General features: G+C 50.5%; 1 protein-coding gene across 1 annotated transcript; it reads right to left on the bottom strand.

Annotated features, from left to right (window-relative positions):
* Positions 1 to 8,534: 8,534 nt before the first annotated feature.
* Positions 8,535 to 23,785, bottom strand: ARMH4 (armadillo like helical domain containing 4). Its single transcript, XM_061559522.1, has 5 exons — positions 21,606 to 23,785; positions 18,178 to 18,468; positions 15,831 to 15,862; positions 13,655 to 13,789; positions 8,535 to 11,928 (listed from the first exon to the last, which is right to left on the bottom strand). The coding sequence occupies exons 1-5, from the start codon at positions 22,891 to 22,893 to the stop codon at positions 11,860 to 11,862; spliced, it is 1,815 nt and encodes a 604-aa protein (XP_061415506.1). The 5' UTR covers positions 22,894 to 23,785; the 3' UTR covers positions 8,535 to 11,859.
* Positions 23,786 to 23,897: the final 112 nt, after the last annotated feature.

Genomic DNA, 23,897 nt, shown 5'->3' with positions numbered 1-23,897 from the left:
ACACTTACCCACACACACTTACCCACACACACTTACCCACACACACTTACCCACACACACCCACACACTTACCCACACACACTTACCCACACACACTTACCCACACACACTTACCCACACACACTCACACACACTTACCCACACACACTTACCCACACACTTACCCACACACACTTACCCACACACACTTACCCACACACTTACCCACACACACTTACCCACACACACTTACCCACACACACTTACCCACACACACTTACCCACACACACTCACACACACTTACCCACACACACTTACCCACACACACCCCACACACACTTACCCACACACTTACCCACACACACTTACCCACACACCTCACACACACTTACCCACACACACTTACCCACACACACTTACCCACACACACTTACCCACACACTTACCCACACACACCCACACACTTACCCACACACACTTACCCACACACACTTACCCACACACACTTACCCACACACACTTACCCACACACACTTACCCACACACACTTACCCACACACACTTACCCACACACACTTACCCACACACACTTACCCACACACACTTACCCACACACACTACCACACACACCACACACCCCACACACACACTTACCCACACACACTTACCCACACACACTCACACACACACACTCACACACACTTACCCACACACACTTACCCACACACACTTACCCACACACACTTACCCACACACACTCACACACACACACTCACACACACTTACCCACACACACTTACCCACACACACTTACCCACACACACTTACCCACACACACTTACCCACACACACTCACACACACACACTCACACACACTTACCCACACACACTTACCCACACACACTTACCCACACACACTTACCCACACACACTTACCCACACACACTTACCCACACACACTTACCCACACACACTTACCCACACACACTTACCCACACGTACCCACACACACCTATCCACACACACGCAGCGTAATCCGAGTGCTGTAGTTGACGTTGCCTGCTCTTGGTGTCCCACCGCGCCCCGCCCCGGCTCACACAGGACGCACATTCATAGACGGGCGCGGCAATGAGCACTTGGGCTTTAATAAAACATTCAAGCATCAATTGCCCGGTGACATCACCGGAGTGCTCAAAACAAGCAGCGAGCTGCACGTGGCACAATTAGCTCGGTGGCGAAGAGGGCGCGGGCACGTGGAATCCATCCCTCTGTTTGTGCGTCGGTGGCAGCAGCAGCAGCAGCGATGCGTCCGTGAGCTAAATCCCAACGCTGAGAGGTCTGCTGCTCGCCACGTGGCTTGGGCAGAGTGAGAGAGTTGGCGTCGTTTTGTGGTTCCTGCTGCGTTGGAGGAGCGCAGATGGCAGTGCTTTTACTGGTCCGTAGTTTGGGTTGTATGGCCAGAGTGGCACTACTCTGGCTTGCCTTTAATTTTCCATTTTGCACGGCCTCCGTCACACAGTGGCTTGTCTTTCAGTTTCCTTCAGGAATGGAAATGTTTACTTCATGAATGGAAACTGAAAGACAAGCCACTGTGTGACCGCGGCCATGCAACCCGAACTATGGCCCAGACAGGCGAGTAAACCACCGTAGTCTGTGAGATTTAAGGCAGTGGATTCGTCATGGATAATTCTGCTGCTGATCATAATAATAATCATGAACTGGCCTTTGATGGGGGTTGTCTAAACGGGAGTTCTCTAGTGGGGCGAGCAACCCTGTCAACAATGAACGTTGGGTGAACGGTTCTAAACACGTGCCGACGTTGTCTTCACGTCGCATATTTACCGGGCGTTGCGAATGTGCGACGGCGGAGAGCATAGTCGTGGGAGCATAGCAGTTCGGTACAACGGTGGCATCTTCTGCACTGCCCTCTGCCGTCCAACACGTGGCCCTATGCCAAGCTGTTCTGTGCATGGCCGTCAACCCACTGCGTGTTTGTTACTCGACACGAGAGGCAATGGAGACCCAGGAGTCTGTGTGTCAAAGGAAACCCGAACGTTGAACTTCTTTCGCACCGTACGTAGCCAACCGTGCGAATCGGAGGTGCTGGACAATATGAAGAACGTGCGGAAAACAGGATCAACACAATGTTAAACAACGCAGAGTACATTTGCATCATTACATACCTGTCAATCCGTACGATTTAACCCGTATTCCTGTACAGGGAAATCTGGTTTTGAGGTCCATATGGCGTACAGGCGTTGCAATGCGGGCAGTTTTAGTTTTTGTCTATTTGTGTTTCTTCCGTGTGATGGGACTTTGTAGGATGAAAGTTGATATTTATAATGGGCACGGGGTGACCAATGAGATCTGACAGGAATGTAATTAAAACACAACTCATCGCATATTCACTTGCAATCGTAGTGTCCGAATATTCGCAGCGCATCGATTAAGCGATCCGCATCACTGAATCGATGAATGTGAGTGTCTGAGCTCACGGCTCATCCGTGGAATCGCTCGTCGCGTGGATTCGTGTAAATGTTGTAGGTAATGGGTTCGCGTGATCCCTCCGGTCAGGAGTGGCCGCTACATTTAAGACAAATCTGAAACTAAATAACACATTCTTGAATGGGAACGCGACACTGTGAATCGCGATAACGAATCGATCCGAAGCTCGTGGGCGTTACGATATCGGGGGGGGGGGGGTCTCAGTCGTTGCACCTGTGAAGGCTCTATCTATACCGGTCCGTCAGCCTTTAGTCAACAACATCAGCCGATCGGGCAAACTGTGAGCTGGTTTCGACTTTGTGAGTCCCATCAGCAGATCGTGGCCCGTCAAAGCGCGCACCCCCCCCCCACCCTCCCCGTGTTGTGCCGCTCAAACGAGGAGACGCGACCTCCCCCCCCCCAACCTCCTCCTGGCTTCGTGCGCATTTCGCTGCGAGCGAACAACGGCCCAGGTGGAGGAGGTGGGGGGGCCTCGAGCAGAGGTTCCGCTCAGGGAGTGGCAAGTTGCCTCGTAAAGATCTCTCTCTCTCTCGTCGTCGGAGACATTCGAGCCCAGCAGGTTTGTTCACATTCATCGCTCAGGGGAGTGGCAGGAGTTGCTTGCTGCTGCTGTTTCTATTCCCTGAGTATACAGCAGTGATGCGTGTGTGCGTATATGTATGTTGGACTTCTTTCGCGCCGTACGTAGCGGAGGTGCGGGTAGACGCGTTGAAATTACCACCCGCGAATGAATGGGGATTGGGGGGGGGGGCAGCTTGTGACATAATTCATTGCAGCCCTTTGTCAATTCAATTCTGGATGAAGGTCTTTTCACACCATGTCGGTCATTTGACCATATAAGAATAGGTTTTACCCCGTCTGGCAATACAGCAGGCGTTAAGATATTAGAACACCAAACAGAAACCTTTTGCGAGGAATCATGTCTGCATTAACCACGTATACCTGTGGCGAACATGCAAACAAATAAATCATGCTCTGATAGTATATGCATTGTCTTTGAAACTGATTGGTCCACACCAGAGACGGCTTTCTTTAGAGCCTCGTCTCAACAGTGTTAGACCAGCAGACACCAAAAGGCGAACAGCACAAAGACATTTATGATATTGGCATAAATGTCTTTGTGCTGTTCGCCATATTGGTCATTGCCGCCTTGTGAATGGGGTAGAAGCAGTGGCACAGTTGTTAGCACGCTGCGCTTGTTAACCTCGCGACCCGAGTTCGATTTCCCGCTCATGGCCAACACCGGTGACGAATATCTTAATCGGCCCTAGGCCTCCCCTAGGTCGACTCCATTAACTTAATAATTATCAAAACGTGTTAATGTTTCCACTGCTGTCATTATTACTGAGCGCAAAGTTGGCGCTCACTTTATCTACTCTGGGTGGCGCTCAGTTGACCCTGGAAATGTTTCGGTACCTGGCCACCAAAGGGACACCTTGTCGCCATGGGCGTCACGGCCACGTCAATCGTTCCTGTGAATGCCACGCGAGCGTTTGTTCCGGAGGTCGGGCGCTCGGAGCAGACGCGCCGCGAGTGAGATTCGTATCAGCGGCCAACGCCGTGGAAGCTCCTGCACGGAGCTGGTTCGAGCAGACCTGAGCTCCGCTGTTTGCTTATCAGGGCGCCAGGGCTAAAGTGCACGCATTACATTACCGGTACCATTACTCCATCTGCTCTGCCAGGCTAGGTTCAATATCGATTTTGATTTCATTCTTAAAATGCCAAATCATTTCCTCCCCACCTCCCCCAACATTCTCGTGTCGTGTCCCAGGCGCACGCATTCAATCATACGAAAAGTTATTGTTTGTGTCCAGATGCCCCCTCCTATGTGGAATAACGTTCTCTTACTTTTTTAAGTAAATCTTTCCCAGCTTAATTTGAATGATCAGTTAAATATTCGTTACTTGATAAAATATGTAATTGCTTTTCTATAATAGCATATTCTACAGCCAGCATGCATATAAAAATGTGACGTTGTTTTGAAAATATGTTCTTGTTTTACTCTTTGGTTCTTTCGGTAAAGTCACGTAAAAAGAGAAAATAAATTTCGATTTAAAGCTTTCGTGACTGCAGGGATTCATCTTCTTGGTTCTTTCGGTAAAGTCACGTAGAAGGGAAATAATAAAATAATAAAAATAAAACGTAATAGAATACAATTCTCACGACGTTTCGGCCACAACGCAAGTAGCCGTCCTCAGGTGAAGAACAGGTCCGTCGGAGAGACAGCGTCTGAATGAGAGAAAATAAAAAGAGAAAATAATAATAAATTATGTTCTTGTTTGTTGAATTATTTAACTTGTCACGAGTCTTGAGATCGCGTTCCCACTGTTAATGTACTTTGTGTTCTTTGCAAAATAGAAGAATTCAAAATAAAGTTTTTAAACGTAATAAATATCTGAACACGTGGGTCTGCGGATGGAAATATACGTGAGTCATCAGTGCAGAGTCATGGACGTCATTCACCTTGGGGAAAATGTCAATGGATTTATTCCTGCAGCAATTCACTTTCCACTTAATGGCCCATGCACTTTCTGATTTATCCACCGACGTTTACCAGACCGCGCTGATCACCATCACCCCGCTTCTAAAACTCGCACTGTGTCCCCTACTGAATAATAATACCCTTCAAACTCGATTTTGTGAATGGTCGTATTGATTATGAAATCAATTTGAATCATCTGCCCACAGATGGCTACACAATGGACCGAATATACATTTTTCAGTCACTTAATCTGCCTATTCTCAGCAAAACCCCTCCTTTCTGGAAAAGTAGATTTTGCGGGTAAATAAATCATTCCAACCCTTCTCAATTCACTAATGGATAAAGGCCTCCCCATGCCATGCCGGGCATAAGTGTATCATTTGACCTTACTTCATCACACTGATCACTGAGGGTTGCTAAGAGTGTTGGGGGGGAGGGGGGAGGACGAAACTTGTTCCGATATCAATTGCCGCTGAAGTTAGCCCTGGCTGGGAATCGATCTCGGGTGATGGGTTGACATCGCAGCGTACTAACCATTGCACCACCGCTCCCACCTCTGTGCGAGTTATCAAGATTCGGTATTTTTCTTTATCTGTATCTCCAGGTTACCGCCCTCGTTTTAAACCGTGCGGTGGCGCGAGCCACTGCCGTACGGAGGGGGCGCCAGGCCAACGTAACCCGATCACGTGCTCCTCCCGCACGCAAGCAGATGGTCAGATCGCTGGATATGCCGCAGAGATGCAGCCGCTCCTGGTTTCTGTCAGCATGGCCACGGGGGTCAATGTTTGTTGATCTCCCCCCGCACCTACCATGAGCACGGTTTGCTACGTACAAATTCAACGTGGCCGGCCACATGCAAGGTTGTTAATTGTGTTTTATTCCCCCCAACTCTTGCTAAGGTCCGCATTTGCTTTGTGCTGGTGGGATTAGCGCTTTGGTGCGCGCGGCTTTTGTCAGCGATGCATCCCAAACACACGTGTACGGGATCTTTAACAATGGAATAACGATTTACATGTTGGGTTTGGAATGCTTCGAAAACTCGTCCGATTATGCTGAAGAGTCCGGTGAAATGAGAGAAATCGTCACAAAGGTACCGGTAGGAAGCGCACATATACTCTACTGTAGAGCCATGAAGGCGTTCGATGATGGTGATGATAACGATGATGGTGATGATGGTGATAATAACGATGATGATAAGAGCAGAGAGGTCGCGTGCATCAGGGCCTCATCTGCGTGTCGTGTACAGCACCAGGTGGGGAGCAGGGCAGCTGTTTAATAGATAGGATCGTGGTTCAGACTAAGATGAGACTTCATGCATGAGCAGAGGAGGTAGTTTTAGTCTGGACGAGAAAAAGGCCAAGGGAGTCTGTAATGTCTGGTAAGTTAATTGGCTAATGACCTAAACCTCACACTGCTACGGGAGGAACTGGTATCAATCAGCACGGAATAACATAAGTGGTACCAATTTACTTATGCAGCCATAAACGGTGAATTTGATAACCTGTCCAACAACGATTGCAAATTTACAGCCCAGCATCAATCCACTGCTGCGTGAAGACATCCCCACACCATGTCAGTAATGAGGGTTGTTTGACCATACTTCACCACTCTGGTCAGTGTGGGTTGGTGAAAGGGGGGAACCCCAGGATCGGTTCGTGCATCACTCGCCGCCGACATTACCTAGCAGCTGGAGAATCGAACTCGGGTGGCTGGGCTCACAGCACAAGTGCACTCACCGCTGCGAAACTGCTGCCCGTTAACGTCACAGGAGCGAATGTTTTTTTGAGCACAATGCCCTTGAAGGACAGAGGCGCGCGCTTTGGCGAGACGCTGTTTAAAGATTTAGACACCCGGTGGGGGCCGAGGGGGGGGGGGGGTCGCCTGCTGGCCAAGAGCCACCCATTACATCACCTCGACTGTTACACTGGCCCACCGGGGACCTTCACAGTGCCGGTGAGAGTGTGTGGTGTGTGGAGGTCACTTAGAACTTTTGTGAGCACCCCTACGGCGTGCGGTGGTACGGCCCGTGGGTGAGAGTGGGTTGTGCCACGGATCTGCCCATTATGCCGCGTGGGGGGATCCAACTCATCACGGCAATGCCAAATGATTTAGGACGCTGCTGAATCTGCAGTCATTGGTGCAGATGCATTTTAAAATTCGTCGCATTCACGAGGATGGTTCTGTTTAATGTATCCATTTACAGAAACATCTATTAGTAATATTTAAAAAATTACATATTTTTTTCTGTTTACGGCCTCACCATGCCGTTTCTTTCACGGGAGTTGTTTGACCATAGTTCACCAAAAAAATTATCCAGTAAGGTTGGTGATAGAGGGCCTAGGAACGGTTCAAGATATCACTCACAACTGATGTTATAACCGTGGACGGGAATCAAACTCATGTTCATGACGCAGTGAGGAAACCACTTCGCCACCGCGTCTCTCCCCAAAGACTGACTGAATTGAATTGTTGTATAGTACGGGAGTGAAGCTATACGGGAGCCATAACGCAAAGTTGTCGTCGGAGAGATGAAGAGGAGGAGTCTGGGGTGCGGTGCGGGAGCGGACTGCAGTGAAACGATGCCGCTGCTGTTCCGTCCGGCTCCTCGAATCTCGCTCGACTCCACCACCAGAAGCCAGTGGGATGAACGCAAAGAAACCACGAATATAACGGTGCTATTTGAAACGTGTAAACTAAATACGCTGCCATGTTTGGAGGGTCCACAGTCTAAACGTAGGTGACACGCATTCATTTCAAAGTGTTGAGCGGCATTGTGGTGTCATTAATCCTCTTGGTGTTGAAGTGTTCTTGTCGTTTTTGTTTCTTCCATGCCAGTCTCGACCATCATCTCCCATGAGGAGGACACGGGGCTGCTGTATGGCCCGTTAGGCAAACTGCCTTGACTGAGCGCCTTTGTCTCCGAAGTCCCGATGCTCAAAACAACACCACCGTACAGATTACTCATGGTTTTCGGCTGAGTCAACCTAGATGAGGCACAGGCTAAGGTTAAAATATCGATTGCCATGTCACTGGCACTTTCAACATAGGCAGTCGGGATTGGCGCAGCGGGTAACACACTGCACTATGAGCCTGGAGATCCGAGTTCGATTCCCAACCAAAACTGGTATCGGTGGCGATCGATGTCTCAAACGGTCCCGGGAACTCACCGTTGGCCAGCGTGATGAAGTTTAACACAGCCCCCGTGAAACACGAGAAGGCCTTCATCCAGCATTGGATTGACAAAGTACTGTCATTATTATTATTATTATTCAGATTTGAAGCACAGGTGAAATATACCCTAAAAAAGACCACAGATTAAACATTATCACACTCGCACAGACATCATTATCATACACAGACATCACACACACCACCCACATGTACACACACACAGACATCATCACCCACACCACTCACATGTACACACACGCAGACATAATCACACTCACACATACATCATTATCATACACAAACATCACACACACCACATGTACACACACACAGACATCACTCACACACCACCCACATGTACACACAGCCCAGGCATGGGCAGTTGAGTCACCGCAGTGTTCTCAGACGCGCGCACGAGAGTGGCAACGGTTTTATTGACATCAATTGTGTTTATTCGTGGGGGTTTTTTTTTCTTACAAAGTCACCGTTGCCTGTCTCACACAAGTAACCCCCTTTACGCGCAACCGAACGAAGAGACGGAAAACGACGCCACACGTTACAAACGATCACGCGACTGGGAACAGGCGAACGCCACTGTCAAGCCAACGCTATTTGCGGCAACTGTACGAATAACGGCACACACCTACGATGTCGTCGTCAATAACAAAAACTACCATCACATTAAAAGCCTACGCAAGCTTCCGTTCCAATGTTGGATTTAAAGCACGTGCTGAACACATCCCCCACCAGCGGCGCTGGTTCAACACCGTGGCCATCCGTCGTGGTAGTCGCTCGGCTGAGCCCCGACCACTTAGTGGGTGGATGACTGCGATAGTTGTCTCGTGGGGCTAGGCTGGACCCCACCAAAGTAACGTGGAATTTCCACCACCGACGCGCAGCTGGAAAAGGGGAAGACGACTGTTGGCCAGCCCGCGAAGTTGAATAAATAAAGTTCGCACAAAACGTACAAAATACTGGGACGTCTCGTGGTGTGGCTCGTGTCAACGCTGTCTACTTTATGGTGGATGCGGGCCTTGACAGCAAATAAGTTGCTTAAGATGGTCTCTAGTGTGCCTGGAATTTATTCCTATTTTTGTGACTTAAATATATGCAACGAGGGCACATTCTCTTGAAAATGTGCGTGAAAATTTACCACTTTGATTCTAAACTATGATGACGGTGATCATGAAAATACCTCAATGCTGCAAACAATAACGATGCCCGCACGGCGCACCGTCGCCGTCAAATTCGCACTTCATTTGAAACGTTCTCGTCGAGTCGCAACTTCTTGAATGCCATTTGTCGCAGCTCACGCAGCTCCGCTTTGGGCTCTTCGTGACCCATCCTGCTCGCCGCACTCATTGAGTCTCTAGGCATTGGCGGTTGTGCCGTGTACCGGCTGTCCGATGTGTTTCCCGATTGTTCCACGCGGTTTTGGGGCGCCACGGTGGCTAGGAGATGTTAACTACCTCGCCTGGTATGCAGGAGGTCCTGGGTTAGATCCTGACCGCCTGCTGTATATTTGGAGTTTGAATGTTCCTCCCGTGGTCGCGTGGATTTTTCTCCATGTCCAACCAGGTTTTCCCTCCACATTTAGAAACATGAGTTTAGAGTATATGGGCTGCTACGAATTTCCACGTGATAAGCCACTTCGGCGAGCTATCATTTGTGGCCAGGTCGCTTCTGAAAAAGAGCTATATAGCTCAGTGGGCCTTGCCTGGTAAAATAACAAAGAGTTTAGTTTTTTTAGTTGTGGGGCTCCTGAAGAAGCTCCTACCAGCATGTGGAGCGAAACGTCGGACATAATGCAAAAACAAAACACGCGGTACGACCCACGAAACACAGCGGGCAGCTGTTGATTCTCTGTTAATTCTAAGCAACGCGCAGTGTTCACGGTGTGCGTTCATTGATGGTGAGATTAAGGAGCCTGATACGGGCTTGCTGGTTCTTGGCAAAAAGTCTGACCTTGCAACAGTAACAGTTTACAGTTCTGAGAATACAAGATAAATCCTTGCTAAGGGAGGAGTGATTAATTCGTACCCTGCTTTCACAGTCTACAGAGGGCCCGTTCAGGCACATTTTGTTCATCACAAGTTATTTGTTTTAGAATTCCTTTGGGTGCTGTGTGAGTTTTTCGCTGTTGAAGTTGCGATTGTTAGCCTCGTGTGCCAGTGTGTGCCCGGAGGGGGGGTTTGCGCTGTGGGCGGGTTTTGTCTCTCTGATGTGGCCTCATTAAAGCCCAGCATTGAGCTCCGATGAAGATCCCGTTTCCCTGAAAAAGTCACATTTTAGAAGTGCCGACAAAATAACTGCTTTGGCTTACCAAATTCTCTCTACATTTCAACCGTTGTGTGACTCCCAGCCACATCTAACATCAGTGGCGAGTGATTTCTGAACTTATCGTGGACCCCCCCTTCTCCCCCCCTTGCCAACCTGCACTGACCGGCATGGCGAAGTATGATCATATAGACCCCATGATCAACACGGTGTGTGGAACCCTTCATCCAGCGGCAGATGAACAAAGGACTTTTTTATAATTATAATAAATGGAAATCCTCGGCCTGTGTCACAAACATTCTACCCTTTCTTAATATCTCTTAGCAGCATTCCTTCCTCTGTGCCACATTGTAAACACAATAGGCCGGCCATCTGAATTGTTTCCCATTGGTTGTGTCTGGCTTCAATGCCATCAATTAAAATAAGATTAAAAGTAAATCCCAGTAATCCACAGCGTAATTAAAAAGCACATAAGGGACGCTTGGAGCCAGCGGCTGGCGGGGTCACCTGGGCACAATGTCGCTGGAGCATGACCATTGGGGCGATCGGGCACAGACCGAGGACCCACGGAGGAAAATGGACCCGCACCCCCCATTGTGACGTCATTAAGCCTTTCTCGCCAAGGCGATGATGTCACGCGCCACGTGCACGCCTCGCGACGACGTCGGCACGTGCAAACATCGTCTCGCGGTGCCACAGGCGCCGCCGGCCGCGTGACTTCGCCTCATTCGGAATCGTAATATGTATTTATGCTGGAGGAATCCGATGAGCTATGAAACAATTTTTTTCACAGATGCCCTGTAGTAATCGATTCCACAGCAACGATTCTAATAGCACGGCGCCTGCGACTCTGATTGGTCAGCGGTAGTCATCTTAAACTCACCAGCGGCAGGCTTAAAGTTACCGCGTGGTTGCGTCTCCCCCCCCTCGTGTCTCAGTGAAAAGGTTAAAGGTGCGGCCCTAAATCGAACCTATATGACCAGGCTTGCGGTGCGGTGCGCTCACCACTGCGCCATCGCTCAGCCACCCTCTCACCCTCCACGCACAGACGCAGAGGTTCCCCATCGGTCGTCAGAGACCGCTGGGGGAAACGTCACGCAAGTGATCTCTTAAAGCAGGCACGGCCCGACCGCCTTTGTATCCCCACTGATGTAATTGCGCACGGCACCAAATTGTGTCTCGGTCCGCCCGTGGTAACGCGCTCATTTACTTTTATTCTCTCGCGCGGTTCGCTGCGTTCCGTGTGTTGGGACGCGCTTGAGAGTTGACGGTGCGCCACCGTCACGCGTGTGGTGGAGAGGAGTGCGGAGTGAACATGCGTGTGCGTGTGTGTGCGTGTGTGTGTGCGGTCCGTGGTGACGTCACCGCCACCGAGTGGCGCCTGGCGGTTGTTGTTGTTGGTGTTGTTTGCGGTCCGGGGAGTGTGGGGTCCGGCCCAGGTTGTTTAGAATTCCTCCTCGCTGCTGCCTGCCAGCAGCATCATGCGATCCTGAGTGCTGGTGGTGTCGCTCTTCTGTGGCAAATGCACGCGTACACAGGGCATCACCAGGGCCAATCGGGCTCACTGCTCTCTGAAACCGCTTACCAGCTCGCTCTACGGCAAACCCTCTCAGATTCATGTTGATTTACACCGGAGGAATCCGATGAGCTATAAAGCTCTTTTTCACAGATGTCCAGTAAGACATCCTCTGGAAGCTGGACCCGGCGGCCGGCGGCGGCATTGGCCGTGACGACTTCTGGACGTTCAATAAGCAACATATAGTTCGCAGCGCACATGTAAAATGTACAGCCCGTTTGTGAATCAACTGCTGTATGAGGGCCCACGCCTTGTGGACCGTGAGGGATATTGGAGCATACTTCACCACGCTGGTCAGCGATGGCTGGTGAAGGTTCACGGGGTGTGGGAGTTGAGAGCAATGGACTTCCCTGCACTGCCCTCGACTGCCCTCCACGGCTGACTGCCCCACGACGCTTAACGGGCGAGACGCGATGAGATTCGGGCGCATTGCGATGCTCCAGTGAGCGCGACGTGGCAGCTAAATCTGTTCACGGGCGAACGCGAACCGTCGGTGGAAACTCCACATTCACATGACGGACGCTCGCCTCTCCTTGAAGTAACCACTTGCGACTACTTACCAAGTGTCGCAGCCTCTACACGTGGCACTTGTTTCACACACCTCATGCAACCTCGGACATGGAGTAAACATGTCCGACGTTGCATGGCGAGGCCTTCACCCAGCAATGCGTTGACACGGGGCTGTATTTTCACTTCGGATGTGGTGTCATGTTCTTTAACAAGTTTAAAAATAGTAGAAAAATCCAGGTGAACTGGACCGGGTACATAACCCCGAGGCGCCTTGCCCACAGCTGCTGGGCGGATGAGTGAGAACGCGGTGACCTCACCCTGCTGCTCCACGTGGAGCCGTGGCGTTGTGTGGGGTGGGGAGGGAGCCACTGGGAGGGCAGTTCGCCTCGCACCCACTACATACGATGCAGTCAAATGCGAACTGCGTCTGACGTCGTTAGGTCTCGCGAGCTAAGTAGGCTTCAGCCTGGACAGTTGCTCCGATGGGCGAGCGCTGTGCATTGTACACGTGCACAAAAGGGCTCGGTAGCCGGTAGCATTGTTGCAGCCGTGGCTGTCACTTGGCTGTAAAGAGTACAGAGGGGCCGTGTCACGTCCTCGGCACTTGATACAAACTCAAAAACAACTGCAGCGTCAATAGCAGTGGGGAGTCTGACGAGGGTCGTGAACATATGGTAGGTCTGAGGAATGTTGGGTCAGTGGGGGCGCTAGGCAGAAGTAAACCCAGCAACACGTCAGGGCCTCCAAGTGACTCAAACGGCCCCGAATTCATGAGAAAAAAAATCCAATTAAAAGCTTCAATTAAAATCCTAATAAGCGTATAAAGCCAATGAACATTCTAAAAGCTCCAATAAATGTCTCTGATCGCTGCGTTGTCTGTATCTCTCTGCTCTCATAAACCTCCACACGTATCTCTTGTTTACATCTCTCTCTATTCACTACATCTCTAACTCATGTTCATCTCCCTTCTCTCATCTCACTGCATCTCTATCTCTTACCTATAATCGCTTCTGTCATCTCAATAGAAGCCATTATTTTCGTATCAATTGAAAGGGGAGTGGGCGGCGGGGCACCACAAATATTGTTTGCTTCGGGGCCCCCAAAGGGCCAGAGCACTGCCGAAGTTTGAGAGCAGCCACCTCGAGCTCCTCACCTGCGGTCGCCTCTTGACGCTGCGTCGCCACCGCCGCGTGGCCGCGGCCCGCAGGCCGTACACGGCCAGCAGCATGAAGGCGGCGGCGGCCACGCCGATCCCCACCGGCACGAGCAGCCCCGACATGCAGCCCACCTGCCGGAGGGCACGGGGCCACGCGGGAGTCTCAGCCTCGCACCGACAGCTGCAGCCAGGCAGTGGTCGTGCCGTGGTGGGCATTGAGTCCTGGTGCACCAAACGAAATTCATCTCCCCCCACTACCCCCACAGCTGTCCGATTTTCCTTCCTCTCCGTAGCCCCTCACCCCCGCCTATCATGGCCTCTTGGCTCCGGTGCAGTTGCACCGCCTGCACACTCGGTAGCTACGCCACTGCGGTCAGGGTTAGAGGAAGTCGCCAAGCAAACCGGGAATTTGCCCTGAAATTGGGCAACCTGTGTCATGAGATGGGGCAATTCTCATTCAGAACTTTCATAGCCTCGTGCATTACCCCACCTTGGGATGTGATGTCACGGAAATAATTGTGAGATCAATTCAAGTGACTTTTTACCCACCACACTGAAGTCAAACTGAACATGTCAATGATCAAAGCTGGATTTCTTTCCAAACGAAGTGAAAAATCCACCATTATTTTATGATGTTGTAAGCTGGTCTTTGTGACGTGACTGAATCGATAAACTCGCTACACCTGAGAGCCAAATTTAATCACAGGTGGTCGCTTGGATTCGAACCCAGGATCCGAACCCCAGGACCCCTGAGTCACTCGGCCACCTCACTGTGCAGTGCTTCTATAACTTCAGTTCCCGGCCGATCTCCACATGTCCACCAACCACCAGGTACGTACACACGGGAAACGGCCAACAGCACATGGTCGTGGTGGGGTTAAGTTGTGCTAGCAGAAGGCGATGCAACAACATCCATTGTTGTGCTGTACTTCTAGGCTCCCGTATCTATGCTCCCCGCCTTCATCAACCAGTGGTGAATTATTGCCGTGGTGAAACAACTCCAAAGAGCCACACGGTGCGGGCAGCTCCTCATCGAGCAGTAGATTGACAAGGGATCGTATTGTTATCGGTAACCTCCAATGACAATGGGACATGCGGATCGGAGTATTCCAATCCCGCGGGGGATTGGGACTCATGAAATAATAATAATAATAATTACATCAAATAGCGATTTTTATCAAGGACATCAAAGCGCTGTACAGGACACATCAGCAGCAGGCAGTCGGCATAAAAATAATACTAAAAGGATATTTATTAAATTTACGACAAATGTATTAAGCGGAGGGGTGTAAAGAGGTTTTTAGGGCTCTGCTGAGAGTAGCGAGCAGCGCCCCCTGCTGCCGCATGTGCCTCGCTACGAGTGGCCACACCGGGCGGAGAGGCGGGGAGGGGTGGGGGGGAGGCAAAAACGGGAGGACCCGGAGAAAAATCCAGGTGACCAACGGGGAGAACGTGCAAAATCATATATATATAGACGTCAGGGTCGAGGATCGAACCCACGTCCTCCTGTATACGTGGCGAGATGTTAACTATCTCGCCACCGTGACGCCCCAATATAGAAGGAAATACCAGAGCCCTATCACCAAATCACCCGCAATGCGCACAATCTTGTCAGATCCTGAGAAGTTAAGCAGGTTTGAGCCTGGATAGTGTTTGGATCGGTCACCACCACGTGCACGCGGTTTGTCTCCAGCACTCGCAGGGCTACGCGGTGGGCGTCTCCCACATCCAGATTCAACAACATGCACAGGTGTCGCTCTGCGAGTACAAAAGCACTCAGCCTTATCCACGCTGCCACCTTTGCCAGCCCGCACAGACTATTTACTCGCCAAACCCAGAGTTTCTTCCTCCGTTTTAATTCATCTAACAAGTCCACGTTCTTCTCGGGTACGAGGTGGTATTGGTGGATGTGAGATGGGTGGGTGTTAGCTGGTGGAGGTAGGCATGTGATGACGGAACGATGGATGAGTGTGAGTGAGCTGGGTATCAGGGCCACTGGTGAAAACTGTTGATGGCTTAGATGGAGTGGCTTGGCCATGGAGGAGGGAGGCTAGAACAAGGTGGTGGGAAATGTCGGTGGGTGTTAGCTGGTTGTGGGAAGAACTGGGAAGGAGGCTTTTGGTCGCCACTCACTGCTGCCAGTTCTCAGGAGTGCGCGTCTCGCGTGCCTTACCTTACTGCGCAGCTCCCGAACCCAGCTCTTTACTGCAAAATATACAACAAAAAGTGAAACATTTCGCATACTGTTCCCATCGCTCATACCAAGGCCAAACATTGCAGGCAGACACAGCCAGGTCAGCAGCTGACAACGAGGAAAGTTCTTGAATCCATAATACAGGGGTTTTTTTTGGGTTAGATCGCGTAAACATATACATGTGTCGTTAAACCCGCCACCACCCGACATAGCCAACTAGTAAGAGTTGTCACGTAAACAGAACGTGGCCAATGCATCACTAGTACAGCACACCGGTGTGTTGGAGAGCCAAGCCACAGCATTTACAATTGGTCGCGAAAGCCTTACACGTGTTATTCTTGAATCCCCCCGGCCTCTGTCCACCCAGCAGTACAAATGGGCACAACGACAGTGAGTCGGTCGGCAAGTGGGCATGTGGTGAGTTACTGCCGCCTCTTTCAGGATATCTAAGCAGTCTGGATGAGCAGACCCAACGTACTCTCGAGTAGCTCTCCAGAGCTCCATCTCGTGGAGGCCCTTCTGCCTTCAGTGGCGTGAGCAAGCAATTGCAGGGCTGCACCTTTACCATCAATTATTCATTATTTTCAGCGTACAAGGTCAGTCTACATATTATCAGTTGTCAATCACTACAGTCAGCATCGTCTGTGCGTACTGGCTTAGGCCACGACGCGTGTGTGTGTGGCTGAAATTACCCTCGTCAGGATGGGTCATCCAATTTCAATAGATGCAGATCCACGGAGATGTTTATTGGAGAAGGGAAAGTGGTCGTGGTGCGAGCGTACGTGTGTCGAAAAATACGTTTTCATCAGCGTGAAACCGACACTTTTGTACCGTACTGTCTACTACTGTGGAATTATGAGCCGCAAATGTGCCAACAATTTCGCTCGCCGGCTATAAGGCTGCCAAATGGCGACGAGCCCTGCCCCATTTTTCATTTAATCAGGAAGACATTTTGATGTCTAGACATCCCCCCGCCCATGACGAAATCACCCAGAATGCACCCGACCTCGGAAGCTAAGCAGGTTTGAGCCTGGATAGTGCTTGGATGGGTGACCACCGTAGACGAGGTTGTCTTCGGGGTTGGGGGGTTACGTGGTGGGCAGCAGAGAGCAGTGCAGCAGAACCAATCGCTGTACTCTACTTATACGCTCCAAACGTCTATGCGCTCCGCCTTCACCAACATGCACTGACCAGCTTGGTGAAGTATGCTCAAATAGCCCCCCACAACCTGCGTAATGTGAGGAGGCGTTCGTCCAGCAGTCGATTGGCAAAATAGCTGTACAAGTGCATTCAGATTACCCAGAATTTCTTGATGCTGCCAAAAGAACGAAACCTACAGTACGTAACCCTATAGAGGAGGTAATCCTATAGAGGAGGTAACCCGAACTATCCCATGGCCTCCAGAGACATCCCCGTTATTGTTTACCCCGGTGCAACTCAATTGCTTGGCAGCGCCAACATAAGTGCCTCTGTGTAGTAGAAGGAGAACAAAAGGGTGAGCAGTGTTAATTTCCATTCAGCATTCGTTATTTTAGACATAGGCTTAGTCTGGCAAAAGACGTGGGATTTTAGTCGTGTTGTAGTTCTCTTAGTTGAGTTGAATAAAGCAGCCAAACATTTGGCCCACTCTCAGTTATTACACGTGTATGTGTGCGCAATTTGTTAACTACCTCGCTTGGTATACAGGAGGTCGTGGGTTCGATCCCGACGCTAACGCCTGTATATTTGAAGTTTGCATGATCTCCCCGTGATGGTCGCGTGGATTTTTCTCCACATTTATAAAAATGCGTTTAGAAGTTTTGGCTGCATTAAGTTTCCACGTGACAATCCACTTTGTTGAGCTATAATGTGTGTGGCCAAGTCGCTTCTGAAAAAGGAGCTACATAGCTCAGTGGACCTTACCGGGTAAAATAAAATAAAACCACTGATTTATAGTTTATGTTATTGAGGTCAGCCACTCGGTGACTATTTGGCATACACATTCAGTACCGTATAGCCAATCACCATTGTTGGTCTACCTGCCGTGCACCCACGTTACCGTGGCTGTTATATACAGGGTGATTTAAAAAAATGTTAACACTTCCGATAATTTGCAACAATACCACAAGAAATGCGCCTCCGGGCTCTGGATACCACCTGGAGAAGATTTCAGACACGTGTTGACAATGATGGCGAACAAGTGGAAACTCTTTGACTTTTTGAAACTATCAACATACATTTGTTATTATGTCACAGTGTATTATCCGTTCTTTTCCGTATTAAAAACGATAGTCCCATATAAGTGTTAAAAACATTTTGAAGCACCCTATATAGAGCCCACACTTACTGACGTATCCGTGGGAACCGTGCATGGGGTTTCCCCTCGGGGCCCCCCCGCGGGGGTAGGGGACCTCCACCAGGAGCCCCTCGCCGCCCCCCTCCTGCAGACCGGCCCGCCTTCTCCCCGGCCTGCCCGCCGGTCCCGCCGGTCCGCCCGCCTCCGCTGGCGCCGCGTGCTCCACCTGCCCAGGCTGACCCTTCACCTCCGCTGGCCCGGCGTGAGCACCGCGAGCCGATGGACTTGGTCGACTCGCTTTGTCCGGCTGCCACGTGTTGCTCTGCAGCACTTGTGTCGGCGCTAGAGGCACACGCACGGAGTACTTTCACCGCGCACTGCTCCGATCTTTCTTGGGTGGAGTGCGAGGACGGTGATTAGTGCGCCGCACTGCCATCTCCACAAGCAGGGCCTGAGCTAGGAGTTGGCCCTGGGCCAACAAATGTCACTTTGGCACCATCCAAGTTCACTATCCTCAGTGGTACATGACCTTTTTTAAACGTATGATCTGTAATTAGCTACTTTTGGGATAGAAAGTGTAGGTATGATGCCAATTTTCAGCTACACCCTCTGCCACCTAACAGGGCCAATAAAATCGAGTTGTCACGTGGGTAAATATTCCAAATAATTTGTTTTTTTCAGCAAACCGGAATGTTGAAAAGCATTAAAAAAATGTAATTTGTCAAAAAATATGTACCCTTCTTCACCAACCCACACTGACCAGTGTGGTGAAGTATGGCCAACAAACCCTCAATACTGACGTGGAGTGAGGAGGCCTTCATTTGTGGATTTATCATGGCTGGAATTTTATATTTTTGTTGCCTTGATATTAAAGTTTGCTTTGTGTTATGTTGCAGATTTAAAGACTTTCCAATTGTTTTTATCTTTAATTCTGCCCACAGGATAAACTGTAGTTTTACAGAAGTTTCGTAGTTTTCCAGTTGTTTTATTCTCTGTGGATTCTGTTAAGTGCCGTTGGACACCTCACATTGGAGGGCACTGCACTAGCTTCAAGCAAGGCGAGCAGTGGCACAGTGGTTGGCACACTGACAACTTGAGTTCTGGCCGAGGCTAACCTATGTGGCGAGTGACACCCGAACCAGTGTTTCTCAATCTCACAAGTCTCGGTGAAGTATGGTCAAACAAATCCCCTGACCAGCGCAGACATGTGGAGGCGTTCTTGCGAGACTGCTGGTAGATTTAGATGGCTTGTAAGAGGCCTTCACTAGCATTGGATTGGTTATGGGACCGTCCATAAATGAGGTCACGCGATTTTGGACGATTTTTACCCCCCCCCCCTCGTCACACGGCGTCACAAAAAGTCAGACCCCCCCCCCTCAAATATGACGTCACAAAGCTCTGCCCCCCCCCCCCAAAATATAAAACATGCTTCAAATCGCTTTAAACTATTGTCATTGTAGTGCGTATTTCATGTGGCGCTGCACTTTGATGTTGTAGGAGAGAACATTTCTCACCCTCCCCCCCTCGTCACATATCGTCACAAATGTCTGACCCCCCCCCCCCCAGGTGCGTGACGTCATTTATGGATGGCCCCTATGGCTTACAGACCTCCGTCCCCTATATGTAGCTACTCACCTTTACGGGCGTAAGTGCATTATACCGAATTCATAGTTCATCTCTCCTGTCCGTATGCATCAGGAGTAATTGGTTTCATGTATGGCGGGATCGTCCCCAATGTTGACTTGGGCTACGTACGAGTCGGAGTCATAAGGGGAGAGTTATAAAAACACCTTCATGGGCCACAGGAGGTGGATAATCGCTGCGTGGAATACAATGGAGCAGCGGAGGTTAGGACAGGATTTCACATTTGCATTTTACAAGGACATTCTGTTGAGCATCAGCATATCTGACCAAGTTATATCCCTTCACCAACTCGCACTGACTAGCGTGGTGAATTATGGTCAAGCCGTCTCAAAGACTGATAATGTGCAAAGGCCGTCATGAAGCAGTGGATTTACAAAAATGATTGTGAGTTATTACATAGCAAAATAACCCATTCCTTACGTTTACAAGTTAAGGAATAATCAGCCAAAACTTCCATTGGACAGTTTGACAATAGAGTAAATGCATCTAAAACTAATTACACATGTGTATAGGATGGATATGATGTTCATATTTACATGTGTGTGCGACAAAGCAAAGATGGGTGCTGTATGACCAAATACTGTTTACAAATTAAACTGCATTTGCAGCTCCGAGTGATTAATGAGTGTGCAACCATGGCACACTTTGACCATGATGCGTGTGTCAATGACTTTGGATCCGATGAGGTGTCGGCGTGTGGATCCTGCTGATAGGAAAGGTAGAGTTTATACATTTACAGGCACACACCGAATGTGACGACGCTCGCAACGCGGAAACAATATAATTTGGTAAACCGGCAACGCACGCCTCCCCTTTTAATAACGACAAAAGGCTTTTTCACTCGCGTGTTTTTACGCACAGCGGTGCGACTAAATCTGCATTGTGTTGGCACTGGCACAAGGACACGCTGCCCCCCTGAGCTCTGTACGCCAGCTGGGAACGAGCTTTGATTGGCACTCAACAAAACGAGACATTGTCGGAAAGAACAAACCATTGTATCATGAAAAAACCCCGCACGTGTCTGCGCGTGTGCATCACGACCTTTCTGAGCTTCTGCGGACACACGTATTCTTGTATTTTTGGTTTATACATGATATATATTTACGATACATTGAGTATAATATCAAGTTACGAGGTAACGAAAAACTGCCGCGCTTCTTTTAATAATGTACAGCCCTTTGTAAATCCACTGCTGGGTGAGGGCCTCGTCAGGCCGTGTCGATCATGGGGATTGTTTATTTTTAAAACATACTTCACCACACCAGTCAGTGTGGTAAAGTATGACCTGGCACCGGTTCATATATCACGCACCACTGATGTTAGCCGTGACTGGGAATGAAACTCAGCAGGTTACCAGGTTCAGAGCACAGCGACTTAAGCACTGTGCCACCACTCCACTCCCAAATTATTGTTCCAGGCAAAACAGGTATCCAGGTGGGAAGAGAATAGAATGGCAGTGCCAGTGTTGCCTCAAATAAAAACAAATACACGTATCCAAAAAAAACATTCACTCTCAATACTCTCTTTCGCGTTGGTATATTTGGCCGAATTCATTTTAAAGAGTATTCAATTTACATATTAAACACAAAACACGCATCATGCGTTCATGCATGACTGTAGTTGTAGCTCAAACTATAACCTCATTTACTCAATAATAAAACATCTGTACATAGAGTGTGTGCATATTACAGGCGGCCTCTACTAACCGCCATACCCACTATCAAATGCTATGACATTATGTGAAACATGTTCATAGATTTGGGGCTTATTTTTGCTTCTAAAAACACATTTCACCCCAAAGATATCTATTCCTCCTGGTTTTCCTTGACGGTCACCTGCAGCGGTCGTGAGGTTGAGCCCGGCGTCCGTGCTGCCTGAGACGTCACCCTTGGTGTCACCCTTGGTGATGTCTCCGTGCCTCGAAGTTTCGTTGAGCTCCGTCTCCCTGCCGGGCTCGTCGTCGTCGTCACCTCCTCCACCAGGGGCACTTTCGTTCACGCCGAGCCCCCACGAGGTGGCTTTGTGCAGGCGCTTTGTCGAGTCTGCCTCAGCTGTGACCCCTCCGTGTTTGTCAGAGACGGCAGCCGCCTCCGTGGTGTCTAAGGCGTTGGGCTGGGTTTGTGGATCAACGCCGGACGGCACTTCGCGTGTGGAGTCACTCGCGTTCGAGTCATGGTGACCCGCGGGGTCTTCAGCCTTCTCATCATCGCCACCTGCAGAGTCCAGCATCTCTTCACGTCCACCTTGGGGGTCTTCAAGCTTCACATTTCCATCTGCGGGGCTGTCAAGTTCCACATCGCCTGCAGGGATTTCAGCATCCTCTTCATCGTCATCTGCTTGATCCTCAACCTTTGGATCACTCCTTACAGGGTCCTCTTCCTTCCAGTTATCATCTGCAGGATCCTCTGCCTCCTGGCGATCGGCAGCCAGGTCTACAGCTTCCTGTTCACCACCTGCTCGCTCCTCCAGGGTGAGACCACGAGTGAGGGCTTCTTCAGACCACAGCTTCTTCTCGCCTTGTGGTTTGTCATAATCCACGACGTCTGCTCCTTCGCCGTCACCTTGATCCACGTCGTCCGCACCGTCCTGCGCTGCTCGTTTTTCCTCTCCCTCGCCGCGCTCACCCCTTACTTGCACGCCATCCTCCTCCTCCTCGTCTTCGTCTTCATCCTCTTCTGCGTCTCCGAAGCCCCAGTAGTTGAGGCCGGGGAAGTGCTCCTCGGGGAAGTCGACCGGCGCCAGAGACTCGAGCCACCGCCTCGCCCTGGAGTGGAGAACTCGCGAGGCCCCACCGCCGTCACCGCCACCGCCACCACCACGGCCACCCACCACGGCAGTCGTCCTCACATCGGTGCCGCGCGCCTCGGCGCAAGCAGCGATCACATCGCGTCCGCTCACCCCGGTCGCCGACGCCGTCACCACGGTGCCAAGGTCCAGCCGACCCTGCTGCCCCCCCGCGTCTTGAGCGGCGTACAGGCGCTGGCCGGGGCAGCCTCGCGCGCCCTTGGAGGCCCGCGGGGACGACCCCGTTGTGGAGGTCGGCCTGGACCAAGACGGGCCACTGAGGACCAATATCAGCATCAGCGTGGCGGCCAGGAAGCCGCTCGCTCTCACAGCTCGCATGGCCGATGATGGACAGACAGCGGAATGATCGTTGTTATTTTTTTTTTACTCTGTACGTGCACGTCTGTTCCTCGTTCTCTCTCTCTCTCGTTATATATTTACGATTAAGCGATTTCTCGCTGGCACACCCAAGGTATATTTTTTAAAAAATCCGTACAAATCAAAAGTGGATGAAAAATGCGATGAGATTTGATGGGATGCGACAGGACGCGGTTAGGAGATGAAAGGGAGGCGCCCGAGCCCTGCAGGGTTTGCGTCTCGCTGCTTGCAGAAGCTGCTCGCGCGAGAAGAGGGAGGGAGAGCAAAAAAAAAAACCATCGGGATGGATTTTTTTTTGCATCTCTCATCGGCAATCCATGCCGGGGGGGGGGGGGGGTCGCCGCATCGCGCAAGGCGGAGCCGGTCAGGGTCGGGTGCACGCGCTGCGTTATCGCGCGCGCACGTGCGCAGATGCGCGCACAACAACAACAACACCAACACGGCAAGCAGAGAAACACGCGATGATGCTGGAGCTGCGGCGGCCCAAGGTACTTGGCATGCGCTCCGTGCGGCAATATCGCGAGCGGCTACTTCAAAAGGCAACCTCCGCCCGTACACGCGTGCGCATTTATACCGCATGCACGGCTATACTCGTATAGACTACGGTGCATCAATGCTGGTCGATATCATGCAATTGGTCCGAAGAATGTTAAATTGAGGGATGAAGAAAACAGCAGTGGATGAAGAATGGATGGTGGTGATTTCACTGGCGATGGCTTCTCGGAAGCTCCCAAATGCACCGCCACGCAAGTCGTAATTTAAACAGTGAGCCGCGTTTCAACCAACGGGGTGTGAGCCGCTGTAATTCAGTAGACACATTAGCGCGGTAATTGCGAATTAGCAAGAGTCCTGTGAGAGTCAGTGCGTAAATGTGAGCGGGTGGGGGGCGTCGCTGCTTGTCAACACAAGACGAGGCCGCGTGCGAATGGACGCGGCTGTACGGGGATTTATTTTTGGGGTACACT

The sequence above is a fragment of the Lethenteron reissneri genome, chromosome 25, assembly GCF_015708825.2.
Source record: "Lethenteron reissneri isolate LAM-NWPU_2019-01 chromosome 25, ASM1570882v1, whole genome shotgun sequence".
NCBI lineage: Eukaryota > Metazoa > Chordata > Hyperoartia > Petromyzontiformes > Petromyzontidae > Lethenteron > Lethenteron reissneri.
The sequence above is the reverse complement of the archived record's forward strand: the minus strand, read 5'-3'. Positions and strand labels throughout refer to the sequence as shown.